This window comes from Numida meleagris, chromosome 26 (assembly GCF_002078875.1).
Source record: "Numida meleagris isolate 19003 breed g44 Domestic line chromosome 26, NumMel1.0, whole genome shotgun sequence".
NCBI lineage: Eukaryota > Metazoa > Chordata > Aves > Galliformes > Numididae > Numida > Numida meleagris.
Window position 1 is genome coordinate 1,292,654 of NC_034434.1, and position 13,614 is coordinate 1,306,267.

At 54.3% G+C, this 13,614-nt stretch overlaps 1 protein-coding gene across 2 annotated transcripts in view; it reads left to right on the top strand.

The window, feature by feature from the left end:
- Positions 297-13,614, top strand: part of ITGB3 (integrin subunit beta 3) — a 17,561-nt gene continuing 4,243 nt past the window's right edge. Inside the window, exons 1-10 of one of the 2 annotated variants that reach the window (XM_021377940.1) lie at positions 298-662; positions 3,907-3,992; positions 7,635-7,827; positions 9,553-9,805; positions 10,197-10,359; positions 10,840-11,001; positions 11,137-11,232; positions 11,439-11,528; positions 11,998-12,132; positions 12,576-13,005. In XM_021377940.1, coding sequence (XP_021233615.1) covers positions 605-662; positions 3,907-3,992; positions 7,635-7,827; positions 9,553-9,805; positions 10,197-10,359; positions 10,840-11,001; positions 11,137-11,232; positions 11,439-11,528; positions 11,998-12,132; positions 12,576-13,005 — 1,666 coding nt within the window. In that variant the 5' untranslated portion in view covers positions 298-604. Of the gene's footprint in view, positions 663-3,906; positions 3,993-7,634; positions 7,828-9,552; positions 9,806-10,196; positions 10,360-10,839; positions 11,002-11,136; positions 11,233-11,438; positions 11,529-11,997; positions 12,133-12,575; positions 13,006-13,614 lie in introns of both variants that reach the window. The other variant, XM_021377941.1, reaches the window with a different exon arrangement.

The following is a 13,614-nucleotide window of genomic DNA, read 5'->3' on the forward strand; positions in this document are numbered from 1 at the left end:
CAGCAGAGAATCAGCTCCAAATCACTCAGCCCAGTCTGAATTTCCATCCCTTCGTGGTGTCGGGTTTGTACCCATCCTCCTGCAGAGCCCCGGGGCGTTCCAGCAGGGATTTTCCCACCTGGAGAGGCCGCTGAGAACCCACCTTTTCATTGCAATGTGCCTGTGCCTTATTTCCCCTTCAATCCCTGCGCTCCGAGGCAGCTCAGCCTCAGCAAGTTTAAAACCCGCGCGGCCGAAAGGGTTAATGAGAGGAGGGAGTGAGCAAGGTTTTGCAAGCAATTAAACCCAGCGGAAGAGCCTATGGGAACGAGCCTGTTACAACGGGTCACCGGTGCCCTGCACTTTGTGCCCAGGTTCGTTAAGCCCTTTTCTGAGCCGAGAGAGGGAATAAGCACGAGGAGCTCCGGGGGCAGGACGGGGGGAGGCACAGCCCGACTCCGATTCAAGTGACGAAGCAGCGCAGCTTCCTCCGGCCGCCCCGCTCCGTGTGTATGTGTGTGACACACGCCCAGCGCATGATTCATCCCTTGGACGGCTCAAAGCCACCTCCAAATCGCACGGCGGGGCTGTCCCACACCCCTCTAACCGGGGCTCGGAGGAGGAGATGGAGGAGCTCCGCGTCGCCTTCGGCATCCTGCTGCTCTGCGCTGCTGGAGGCTGGGGTAGGTGTAGGGACGGAACGTCGGGTTTGCCTTAACGCTGCGTGCAGTGCTTGGGTTGCATGCTGTCATCCTGAAGTCCTGGGATTCTCTTCTTTCCCACGCCCTCGGGAAAATCGCTCATAGGGGCAGCGGGCAGAGGGCAACCTCAGCACAGATCCCCATTTCTGTATTTTCTCCATTTTCGGGGCTCACCGCGCTGTTCTCACCCTGGGCACAGTGAGCTCAGCCCCTCTACCTATGCAGCGCTTGGCTGTGGTGCTGGTTTGTAGTGGGAGCACTGGGGTGGGACCTGGGCTCTGCAAGCAGCTGGTAAGGGCTGTGCACAGGGCCAGCAGTTGCCGTATCCATCTCATGTTGAGGGTGGGGGTACGCTGTGGTCAGCACTAATGTATCGCATCCATTTTTCCCCTGTTCTTTCGGTGCTTGTCTTTCAAAGCTCCTGTTTCTGGCATCAGAACAAACGCAGTTTGCATTGTTCAAAACTTTTCATGCGTTGTGGAGGAGCAGCCCGGGGAAGGGAATGTCCTCCCCAGGTGCGTTCCGGAGCTCAGAGCTTCCAGAAAGCAAATCCCACAGCCACAAAGCTGCGTTGTTCAGCTCCCGGTCTATAAATCAGCCCCATTGTTTTGGAGGCCCGACCCGAGGGGATTTGGGTCAACGTTTTCCTGGTTAAAGAATGCTAGATTCGGTGCATTCTCAGGAACAGCTTGAGGCTGGGATCTGCTGAGCCAGCTGTAGGGATGCGCTCAGCCCCGGGAGAGCCTGAGTTTGTAGGGCTGCACTTTGGGGCTGTGCATTTACCCAGCCCAGTAACCACGCTGGGGCATCCCCTCCGCAGGAGGATGCTGGTAGACAAGGAAATATTCCAAGAAATGACATAGCCCCGGATGGAGTGAGCAGGAGAAGCCAAAAAAAGCCACGCTCCCTATTGCTTAGTCAAGCAGAAAACCTAGAGATGATGTCAAAACAGCTCGTATCTTTACCAAGTTTTCTAAAGCGTCCTTATCAAGACTTCTGCATATGAGCAGGGGGGGAAAGCTGGCTCATGCAGCGCATGGAGTGTAGGCTGAGGTCTGAGTAATTTTTCCCAGGCAGGGAAGGGGGATGCTCAGCCACAGACGTTGGCTGGGGCATTCCAAGTGCATCACTTGGAGCGCACTGTCTGAACACTCCTTGGCCCCGACGGCGCTTCCCGTGCTGCTCATGTCAGCACCCCGTGTTCCATATGTCGGGATTTCTTTTTTTGTTTGAAGGCCTGAGTAATTAGGATCAGATTATAGGAGGCCAGCTGTTTTCGTACTAATGAAAACAAATAAAGGCAGCTTTTGTGCTTTGGTTGATTGGCTTTTACGGCTGGGAAAAAAAAAAAAAAAGGAAGAAGAAAAAAACAAGACCTAAAAATGAACGGGGAAAAAATAAATAAATAAGATGCATAGAGTTTATTAGTTTAGGCTGTGCTGGAATCTCATTAACCAGCTCTTAGCCAGGCAGCACCCGGAGCACTCAGAGGGCTGAGAGCAGGGTGTGCTCAGCCTTCAGCATCCCCTACTCTCCTCCAGCCCTGGTTTTGTGCCCACATCACCGCAGCACCCTTGCTCCTTGACGCATCCCACTGTGTCCAGCCATGCAAACAAGACTGGAGATGCCAAAATAGAGGCATTTCCCAAGGCAAGAGGTGAGGCTGGCCACAATCCCCCTCATGTTCACATGGTGATAACAGCCCTGAGTTAAGCACTGCTGGCGCCCAGGGGATTTGGGCTCCTCCCAGTGGGTCAGAGCTGCATCCAGCTGTGTGTTGAGCACACCAAGAATGGCTCAATACAGTGCTGGAGGATGGGAAAAGGTCCCACATCCTCAGGCACGTGCCTTGGTCATGGGGCAATGGGGCAGACAACCCGATTTGTGGTCCTGTGTGCCAATATCAGCCAGAAAATGGGGTCCCCAGCATGGAGGGAGGGTCCTGGGAACCCCTCTTCCACCCCAACCAAGGGGACACAGCTCTGCTCTGGGATGTTAGCAAGGCACAGGGCTCCCCTGCACCCTGCGGTTCGGAAGCTGATCCCAACTTGGGGCACACAGCCCCAAGGCTCCCACCGAGGCTTTCTCATCGCAATAAGCTGCAGCTGGGGATTTTGGGGTACAGTGAGAGCTCTGGTTGTGGACACAACCCCAAAACTGAGCAAGCACAGTATGCTGCAGGGCCATGTGCCTAAGCCTGGGTGGCATTATCAGTGTCCCACCACTGGTCCTGTGCCCAGCTCAGCCTGTGCCACCATGTTCATGTAGGAACATGCATCCACACGGCACAATGCGCTGCATGCCAGGGGGCACGGACGCACCGGTAGCTGTAGCTATGACTCTGCCCAAAGCCCAGACCTCACCGTTCTGCTGTTTCCTCTTTGTGTTTCACAACGTATTTATTTCCTCCCACTTCTGTGGAAAACATTGCAGCTGCAAAGGGAGGGTCCTGAGCAGGAAATGGGGGTGCGTGGGGGGACCACAGCAGCTCCACGCCGGTACTGGGGGGTTCCCAGGGATGCAGTGGGAGCACACAGCACTCATAGGGCCCAGCTGCCCCAGGGGTACTGGGGACCTCTGTGCCACAAGAGGGAGGAAGAGCTGAGGGTGACGACACTGTGGGCATGTCCCCATCCCCTCATCGCATCGGCTGTTGGAATCAGAGAGCCATACAGTTCCCACCTCTGCCCTTCCTGCCCCAGCGGGCGCTGGTGGCTTTGGGGCCCCTTGATGGGACACACTGACCTCCAACTGAGGTGTGCATCTCCTGAGATCCTCACTGCCAATTCCAAGGGTGGAACGCTGGTTTTACCCAGAGCAGCATCACAAGCAGCTCTCAGTGCCGTTTTGGACTGAAGCCACTTCCCTCCCCTTCTTTCCCTGGGCTGGGGTAGGTGGGACAATGTGCTCACCCTAGCCCCAAAATGCCCACAAAGAGGCACCGGTGATGATGTCTCCTAGGGCTGCAGGTTCAGGGGCACTGTAAGGAGCTGGCACCCAGCTGGCAGGTGGGAGATGTCAGCAGAGTGGGCAGGATGGAGCCCAGCTGATGCCGGGCTGGGGGAGGAGGCTATTAAAGGAGTAGGGAGGCAGTAATGAGATTTGGGGCTGGGAAAGGGGGGGAGGAATCCAGGTGGGGTGGGGGGCTTTGCCTGCTGGCTGAGCACACAGGGCTGTGCAGTGGCAGCCGGCAGGAACTGAGTGCTCTCTGTTTTGGTGTTCCAAGGGAGTAACATCTGCACCACCCGAGGGGTGAACTCTTGCAAGCAGTGCCTGGCCGTCAGCCCGCTCTGCGCGTGGTGCTCCGCAGAGGTGAGTGCTGGGGCTGAACATGGGATGGGCTTTGGGCTGTGGGATGGGGTGTTGCAGATAATGGTTGCACAGTTATCTCCATCTGTTCCCATTGCATCTAAACGCACCCCTTGGTGGCATCTGGTCGTGACCGCAGTGATGTGCACCGTGGAGTTCAATCTGGGTTCTTCCTTTGCTCTCAAAATCTGCCCCTTGTCTGGGTGGGAGCTCTGGGATGTGCTCCTTTCTTCCATTGCAGACTTACTCTGTCTCAAGCTATCTGCTTGAAAAGCTGATTCCCTTTCGGTTTGCTTCTTTAAAGCTCCTTGTGAATCCCTGACTAAAAGGGATCTGATTCCTGGAATGGCTGGGAGAGGAGTTTAGGAGAAGGAAAAGTAATACTGATTAGAATTCAAGTTTGGGTTTAAATGTCCTCTAATTGTGGGAAAATGGGGGATGGGAGGGTGAGGTTCCTGTTTTAGGTTATGGAGTTAAAGAGGATGTGAGAGCTGAGCTGTGGCTCTGAAATCCACTGTCTGAGTGTGGGTGAGATGCGGGAAGACGTGCCACTATACTCTCCAAAAATGCTGCCCTTAGGGTTGGTCCATCAGGGATGTAAGAGGGGAAGTTCCCAGCAGTGATGCATCTGGTGAGCTGCAGATAAAGGGGAGATCAATGCTGCAGGGTTCACTGAGGCACTGTCATAACAATGCTCTCCTTGTGTGTTGCAAGAGAGCACAAAGAAAAGGCTTGTCTTGTCTTCTGCTTCTGTAATTGTGGAATTCTCATCCACGAGTGCCAATGGGGACGGGGAGAAGACCAGGAATACTCCTCTGTGCTGTGGGATGGTGCCCGATTGCTGCCCACCTGTAGGTCCAAGCAGATCCCATTGCATCTCCCAGCATCTTCCCATTGCAGGATGCATGGAGGTGCTTGTGCGGATGAGCCCCATTTCCCTCCTGCAAAGAGTGGCTGAATTTGTGCTGTGATAAGGACTCAACCCTCTATCTGCTCCTCCCCAGCCTGGCCTGCTGCTGTATTGACGCAGCAATGGGGCTGCTATGGTTTTAGGTTTTTGTTGTGCTTTCCCTCTCCCCGATCAGGAAAGGTTTCCAAAAAAGGCAATATTTCAGGCGCTGTTTGGGGTTGTGCTCATGGACAGGCGTGACAAGCGGTGAAGGAGCATCCCGCTGCCAGCAGCTGGCCCCAGAGAGCCGGGCTGTGCGAGCCGCGCGCAGCTCTGCCTCCAACATCTGGAGCACATTGTCTTAATTTAGCAAACGAGGGCTTTTTTCTGAGGGTTTGTTGAATATCCCCGGGGTAGGGGAGGTCTCTGATCCCGCATCCCCTCCCTTTTTAAAGGGAGAGTGCCCTTTCTTGTGCTCCTTCCTTTCCCACCTAGGGTTAACAGTTACTCTGGCTCCATCCTGGCTTTGAACAAGAGGGGGGTTTTGAAGTGGTTTATTGTGAGCACTGAGCACTGAAGTAGAGGCCAGCCGAGTTTTCTTTAGTTTTTCGGGAACCTTGACCACCCTTACCAGCAAATAGATGTGCTCACCCCCTCACTTTCCCTTTTGGGAAAAGCCAGCTGAGCCTTAGAGCTCTGAAATCACTTTAGAGAGTATTGTGGCAGATTTTCCAGGGTCTCACCCACCCAAAATGTCATCTGCTCCAGTCCCCTCAGAGAGCAGGGGGAGGCAGTGCTGGGCCAGGGCTTGGCTTGGAGAAGCTCTGGAAGCTTTTAGCTTAATCCGCAGAGATGTCTGTGCCTTGGGTCATCCCACCAGCACTCCTGCAGAGAATTTCTCACTGTATGTGGTTGCCTATGAGATGAAAACGGAGCTGCCCTGGGGATGTGTGACATGCTGCAGTGGTGATGATGTGGGATGGGGCTGGCTCTGGCAGCACCCTGCCTGGCCCTGTACTCACTTACAGGGCTGAGAGGTGGAGATCAGGGGTGAACCCATCAGATACTCAGCCCCAGAGAGAGCTTGTGTAGGTGTGGGACTGAAACCCTGGTCACTGAATGACATAGTGGGTGAGGTTGGAAGGGACCTCTGGAAGTCACTGGGCAAGCTGCCCAGAAGGGATGTGAATGGGGGAGTGTCTGCCAAGGGCTGCAGGGCGGCTTGTGATGGAGGTGGGACCCATGAAGGCATCTCCTTCATGGGGAGAGCCTGCTGGGGGCATCAGGGCTGTGCTGGTGGGGCTGGGCTGCCTCTGAGTCACTCCAGCTGAAGTTCCTGCAAGTGCCAAGTCAACAACGTTTAGGGAAAGGAGAAGGATGTGATTCTGGAGTGAAAGAGCTTCTCCATGAGTGTCTCTTAGTAGGAATGATGCTTCTGATCCTGGTAGGAGCTGTGTGCTTTTTTAGAGCCCATCAGCATCTCAGGGTATCACTGAAGAGTCCGGTGTCATAGTTAAAAACCTTTCTGCCCATCCTACCTCTCACCCTCATCTCTCTAGTGCTTTCCCTGCCCAGGACAGGAATGTGTGTAATTACTGATGGGTTCTTTCCTGAGCCCAGAGCACCTGGGAAAGCTCTTGGTGGCCATGGGAAGATATGGCTCCGGAGGTTCAATGGCCTCGAGGGCTCTGTGCTCTACAGTGGGAGCCCATGGGGTGAGCTGGAGGGGTGGGGGGGGGGGTGCAAAGAGCTCATGTGGATGGACAATGTGTCCTGTGTGCCGCAGCGTACTGCATGGGCAGGAGTGGGAGGCCACCAGGGAGGAACACGCCTGCTGATGTATTTTCTGGCTATCGCTTGGGCTGAGGGAGGAGAAAAAGACAGACAAAGGCCACTGCTGCCGGAGAGGGCCTCCTGATGCTATTTGCACTTTTTCCCCTTGTTTGCATAAAGTACACAAAGTAGTTCCTGGGTTCAGCCCACCTGGAAGCCGATACCCTGGGCAGGAGCTGGGGTGGTGCTGGGGGTGCAGATCTGCTTCTCCTCTCCCAGGACTCTGAATGGAGAAAGCTCTGGGCTGTGGGAGGGAACTGAAGGAGCCCCACCAAGGGGAGGGCAGCAGCAGATTACAGGAGTGGAATTCTTCCCGTATTTGTCTCGATGGGACATATCACCCCCTCCGGGAATGACAGGACTGCTCTGCATACCCCACGATAAGGGCAGGAAGCTTTCAAGGAAATTTGGGGGGGGGGGGGGGGCTGGAGCCCCGCTGTGACTTCACACTCTCCGTTTCCTGCCTCTGACAGACCCCTGATCGCCTCTCCTGCAGCCCAGTCGCCTTTTTGCTCCTTCTCTCCTTATTTGGATCTCCTTTCCCCATGCTGGGCTGCAGCAGGAAGCTGGGGAGCTGCTGATAAGCTGAGTGGCTCTTGGACAGGAGCGCTGGGCTCTCCTGCAGCAGGGCTGGCTTCGCTCACTGCAGTATTTCAAAGATGGCATTGAACGCTGGAGAGAAGTTGGCTCCTCTTTTCCAAAGTTTAGAAAAGAAAATCATATTAAAAAAAAATCGCAAACTATGCCCAGTTGCCCGTGCTTTTGTTCTGCTTCGTGCTCTTTGTGCACACAGCCACTTCATTAGAGAGGTTTCCCTCTTAGCTTTCCCAAAATCCAAACGTGAGGCTCCAGCTCCAAGATCTCAGCAGAGGTTTTGGCTCGGAGGAGTTGTCCATCGCTCCTGACTGCATCCTGTCCCACAGGTGGTGGCACAGTCGTCCCCACGCTGCGACCTGCTCACCAACCTCCTGCAGAATGGCTGCGGGCAGGACTTCATCGAGTTCCCCAGAAGCAGTGTCACCATCCTGGAGGAGCGGCCGCTCAGTGACAAGGGCTCAGGAGGCTCCACCACCACCCAGATGAGCCCCCAGAGAATCCAGCTGAACCTGCGGCCGGGTAAGAGCCTGTAAGATGCGGTGGGAATAACCCAGAGAGGTCAAATGATGGGTGAGCCATCACCGTGGCCTTCCACCTGAGGTTGCCTCTGGCACACTGAGGACAATGCCAGGCTGGGGCAGCACCAAACCCCCCCAGCAATGTCCTCAGTTGGGTAGTCTGCATGCTGATGGGTGCCATCCATTCTCTCATCTCAATCCTGCAGGACCCCAGAGGGTAGGATGGGATGAGGCTTCAACATCTCATGGGACTGTTTTATGAAGCCATTTAATCCTTAGCTACTGCTTTCTTGGTGCCATAAAGCTGACGCTTAGCTTTCACATAAGGCCTATATAAAGGGGCTTTGAAATGTTCATGTTTTACTTCCCCTGATTTGGTGTCACCCACCTGGTGTTTGAGGGAAGTGGAGACAAATGGTGCCTTTGCTGTGGCCATGCTCTTCAACATGTATAACCCAGCCCGACCCTTGCTGTCCATCCACTCATGGATGTCCTAGCAGGAGCAAATTTTGGATCTCTGTGCTCATTCAAGCCCCAGGGCCAGCTGTCAGTGGCTGGTAGCTTGTCCCTAGCATTGGCCAAAGGGAGTTTTGAAGTGAGTAGCTCTGATGTTTCTTCCTCCCCACCCAATGTGGATTGTTTCTCCTTAGTGTGCTGCACTGTCTTCAGCTCAAGAATGGAGACCAAATGCTGAAGGTTATAACTAGGGCACATCCCACAAGCTCAGTCCTCGTGGTTTTAGCTCAATGAGAAAGAATACCTCCTGCATGGAGGTATGGACAGGTTGGGGCTGGAGTTCTTTGGGCTCTCCTTGATTTTGAAAACATCTTCTCCATCCTGAAGATCAAAACCTCAGATGTGTAGATGGAGAAGGAAACATGAAAACAATAATTAAAATTGATTAAAGCTTTTTTCTTGACATGTGAGGTGGTTTGAGACGGCTGCAGCTGTGCCCCAGCTTACATTTCGAAGAAGTGCTTTCAAAGAACAAGAAGAAAGGAGCTTTGTCTCTTCTAAAAAGCAGAAAGAAAAGGTCAACCCTAAGTGTTTCAGGGTTTCTGTTTTTATTTTTTGAAGTGTGGAAGTCATTGAAACTGGCCTGTTCCCCAGGAGGCTCTGTGTAAAGAGGTTTTGGTTTCAATGGGGAACGTTTCATCAAAAACCTTGGCAGCGGGGACTGGAAGGAGCCCAGGGGAGCAGGAAAGAACAGGAATGGAGGAGGACCCAGGAGATTCTTGGGGGGCTCAGGAGCTCAGAGGGTCTTGAAGCAGCCACAGAGTCCCCCTGGTTGTCCCCATAAGTCTGGCTGCCCACGTGTAGGGTGTTTCAATCACTCAATCCATCAAGCGTTGGCCACACTTATCACAGGACAACAAGGGGACTCAGCTCTGAGCAGGAGGATCTTCTCAGGCCCTAGTAATAGGAGACCTGGAGAACAGGAGCTGTGGGGCACGTTGCCTTCTCCAAGAGATGCACAGCGTGCCTCGTGTACAAGCACCCTGCCCTAATTTATTCACTCCTTTGTGTGCCCAGCTGTGATATTCTCCCAGAAGCTTTAGGCCATCTCCTTGGACTCCTGCCCAACATCTAGCCTGACTTTCTCTCCAGTCTTGTGATGAGATTTGATCTCCAGAGGTCCCTTCCAACCCCTACAATTCTGTGATCTCCCTTTCTTTCCCTTTTCCTGGGGGACAATCTCTTATTTCTCTGCCCTGTCCCATTACAGATGACTCCCAAATATTCCGTGTCCAAGTGCGCCAAGTGGAAGACTACCCTGTGGACATCTACTACCTGATGGACCTGTCCAACTCCATGAAGGACGATCTGAGGAACATCCAGAACCTGGGTACCAAGCTGGCCACAGAGATGCGCAAGCTCACTAGCAACCTTCGCATCGGTTTTGGGGCCTTTGTGGACAAGCCCATTTCCCCCTACATGTACATCTCCCCTCCAGAAGCCATCAGGAACCCTTGCTATGAGTAAGTTCTAGGCTAAGGGAGGTCTGTAAGGGCCGTAAGCTGATGGGGTAGTGCTGAGCTATGTTTGCAAATCCATGAAAATGGATTTCAGCAGGGAGTTCGGTGTTTGGTTTTGGGGCCAGACACCATTCTTGTTAAGGATCTAAGAAGATTTCTGCTAAAACACCCAGCAGGACAGAGGCTAGGAGATGACCTGAGCCCAGCTTCACTATAACATGATGGATTTTTACAGCTGGTCCTTCACCACCTGTGTCCTCAGGCTCTCAGGGTGGTTGGTTGGATCCTTCCAGCACATCCATAGGAGGACCACGGGATGTGAAATGGCTGAAGGGCAGAGATGAGTGCTGGAAGCACCTGTGAGACTTGTGCCTTGATAACTCTCTTCCCACAGGATCGGGGAGAAGTGCTTGCCCATGTTTGGATACAAACACGTCCTGTCGCTCACAGATGAGGTGAGACGTTTCAACGAGGAGGTGAAGAAACAGAGTGTCTCACGGAACAGGGATGCGCCCGAGGGTGGATTCGATGCCATCATCCAGGCCACAGTGTGTGATGTAAGGGTTAAGGAGGCCTGGCTGGGGCTGGAGAGGGTCATCAGGCTGGGCCTGGGGCACGGTACAGAGCACCCACTGCACTAGGGCAGGGCCATAAGCAGCTGAGCGAGATCTAGACAGGATGGACATTCAACATTAAGGGGGATTTCTAGGTCCTCAGCCAAGAAGAGGAAAGAGCAGAGCCTTTATGGGGTCCTGGGAGGTGAGAGGAGCAGAACAGGTGCTCTGAGGCCTGGCATGTTGATCTCACATCAGCCCTCCATTAACCACCCAGAAGGATTTCTTCTTTGCCTGCACCTTGATTTTGCTGAAGATGGAGATGTGTCCCTCAATTGTTATCCACCATGATTAACTCTCCAGCAAATCAAAGCCTATCTTTCACCTTCCCAAGCTATGACCTGAGGTGGCAGTGAGGGCAGCAGTGAGGTGCTGAGGTAGGGCATGCTCTGCCATACCCCTAGAAACTGCCTTTCGCTGCAGGAGAAAATTGGCTGGAGGAACGACGCATCCCACCTGCTTGTCTTCACCACGGATGCCAAGACACACATTGCTCTGGATGGCAGGCTGGCTGGCATCGTGCAGCCCAATGATGCCCAGTGCCACATTGACAAGGATAACTTCTACTCGGCCTCCACCACTCTGGTAAATCCCAACTCATGTGTGAGGTTGGGGGGCCCAAATCTCCTGTTGGTGATGAGAAGGGTGGTCCATCTTGAAGAGCTTGATGGGGTGGTTGGGAATGCGTGTTCTCAGGGTACAGTTTCTCCCTTTCCCCAGGACTATCCCTCTCTGGGCCTGATGACCGAGAAGCTCTCGCAGAAGAACATCAATTTGATATTTGCTGTGACGGATACGGTTGTTGGTCTCTACCAGGTAATGGCTGCTGTGCAGAAACCTGCATGAGGGGCTGCTGGGGTCCTGAGGAGCACCCTTTGCAGCTGGCTGCAGGTGGTTGGGCACAGCCTGGTTGTCCTCCATTCTCAAAGCACCCTGGGAAGCTCACGTGTGCATGGGAATGGGTTGACCCAACTGTGTTCACCTGTCATGAGTGGATCGTGTTTCTGATGCTGTTTCTCCAGAACTACAGCGAGCTGATCCCAGGTACAACTGTGGGCACCTTGTCCAGAGACTCCAGCAATGTCCTGCAGCTCATTGTGGAGGCGTACGGGGTGAGTGTGCAATGCCACCACATCCCAGTCCTATGGGCAGCAAGACATAGGAGCTTCCTCCTCATCTTGAAAGAACAGTCACCCTCACAGGGCACAGACCTTGCCCTGAGCTGCTCAAAGGAGAGCTGTGCACCGTGGCAACCCCAAAGAAGCTCCCCCCTTCCCCACATAACCTCTACAAGCATTACATGCTCTTAGCATCTCCCCAAGCCCTGAGCAGCCTCCCTGGGCCAGCTGTGAGCATTTGCCTCCACCCATGCGCATGGGGACTGTGGGGATGGGAGATCATCTCTGTCCCTTCCCATCCTCTAAAGCATTCCCAGTGGGAAATGGCATGGCCTAGCTCTGGGAAGTCTTTGAGCACTTGGCTCCTTCCTTGCATGCATGGGAACATCGCTGCGGTGAGGAGGCTGCTGGGGGTGAGCCTCTGCCCAGCTGTCTTCTCCATCATTCCTCTCTGCTTCTCCAGAAAATCCGCTCCAAGGTGGAGCTGGAGGTGCGCGACCTTCCTGAAGAGTTGTCCCTGTCCTTCAATGCCACCTGCCTCAACAACGAGGTCATCGCCGGGCTCAAGTCCTGCATGGGGCTCAAGATTGGTGACACGGTGAGGCTCATGTCCATGAACTGCTTTTCTCCTCCTCTACATAGAGGTGCTTAGAGCTCATCTGATGCCCTGCACCTGCACTGTCTGCTTCCCTCCCACCTCCTGGGGGACGCAAGTTCTTGCAGGGGACGTCATGATCTCTGCTTAGCAGAGCAAGGGTCCAGCTGGGTGGGTGCAAGGGGGGAAATATGCTTCTATGAGTCCACTGGCTGCAGAATCTGTGGTCTTTCTGACACAACGCATGGGCTTATGGACTGATTTTTTTGCCTGGATACAGTAGTGGACAAGTGTCCTGCTCGATGTTGGGACAGCTTTGAGAAGCCATAAGAGACCTGGTCAGTCCCATTTCTGGGCTGCCTGAGCTTGGGCATGGAGAGGGCTGCAATGTGAACCCCGTCACTGCACAGGGGTGCCAAAACTTGGACACACCTTTCTGCCCCCAGGTGAGCTTCAGCATCGAGGCCAAGGTGCGAGGCTGCCCGCAGGAGCGCCAGAAATCCTTCACCATCAAACCCGTGGGCTTCAAGGACAGCCTGACAGTGGTGGTGAACTTCAACTGCAACTGTTCCTGTGAGAGCCAGGCCGAGGCCCACAGCTCCTTCTGCAGCAAAGGCAACGGCAGCCTGGAGTGCGGGGTGTGCCGCTGCAACCCCGGGCGCCTGGGCTCACACTGTGAGTGCTCGGAGGAGGAATACAACCCCTCGCAGCAGGACAACTGCAGCCCACAGCCGGGGCAGCCCCTCTGCAGCCAGCGTGGTGAGTGCATCTGTGGGCAGTGTGTGTGCCACAGCAGCGACTACGGCAAGGTGACGGGCAAGTACTGCGAGTGCGATGACTTCTCCTGCGTCCGCTTCAAGGGCCAGATGTGCTCGGGTGAGTGTTGTGCTCAGGGGTGCTTGTTGCATTTGATATGCTAGAGAGGTATCTTTGCTGCCCAGCAGCATGAACAAGAGAGATGCCAGATCTCAGGGGCCTCTCACATGTGTTGTACCCATTGTTGGCTTGCTTAGCCGTGGATCAGCTCTGGGTGTGAAGCAGTGACTCCTGTTTTGGCAGCCTGTGCCCCAAAGCCATGGCAAGATGATGAGCTCAGAAGGGTGCAAGCAGATTCTGATCCTTGGAGCCCCATCCAGGTGGCTGAGGGGCACCAAGGGAAGCGGCTCTGCAGTGCCAGACACTGCTTGAATCCCACCAGCTCTTCTGGGTCAGAGGTGTTGCTCTGCAGAAAAAATCACCAGGGTGGAGAGGGAGGGGGTGGGGGGAAGCACTGAGATGTGACATCCCTCCCGTTACCACCCAAGGCTGCTCCCACGGTGCAGCATATTTGCATGGCATTACCCATATTGGGCACAGAAGGCAAGGATGCTGATTGAGCCTTTAATTAACCCTGTCTGTTGTTTTCCAGCTCTTTGCCCGAGCCCTTCACCCATTTGGGCCAACCCTGGCTGGGTGCCCAGGGCTGGGGAGGAAATGAGATGGGGG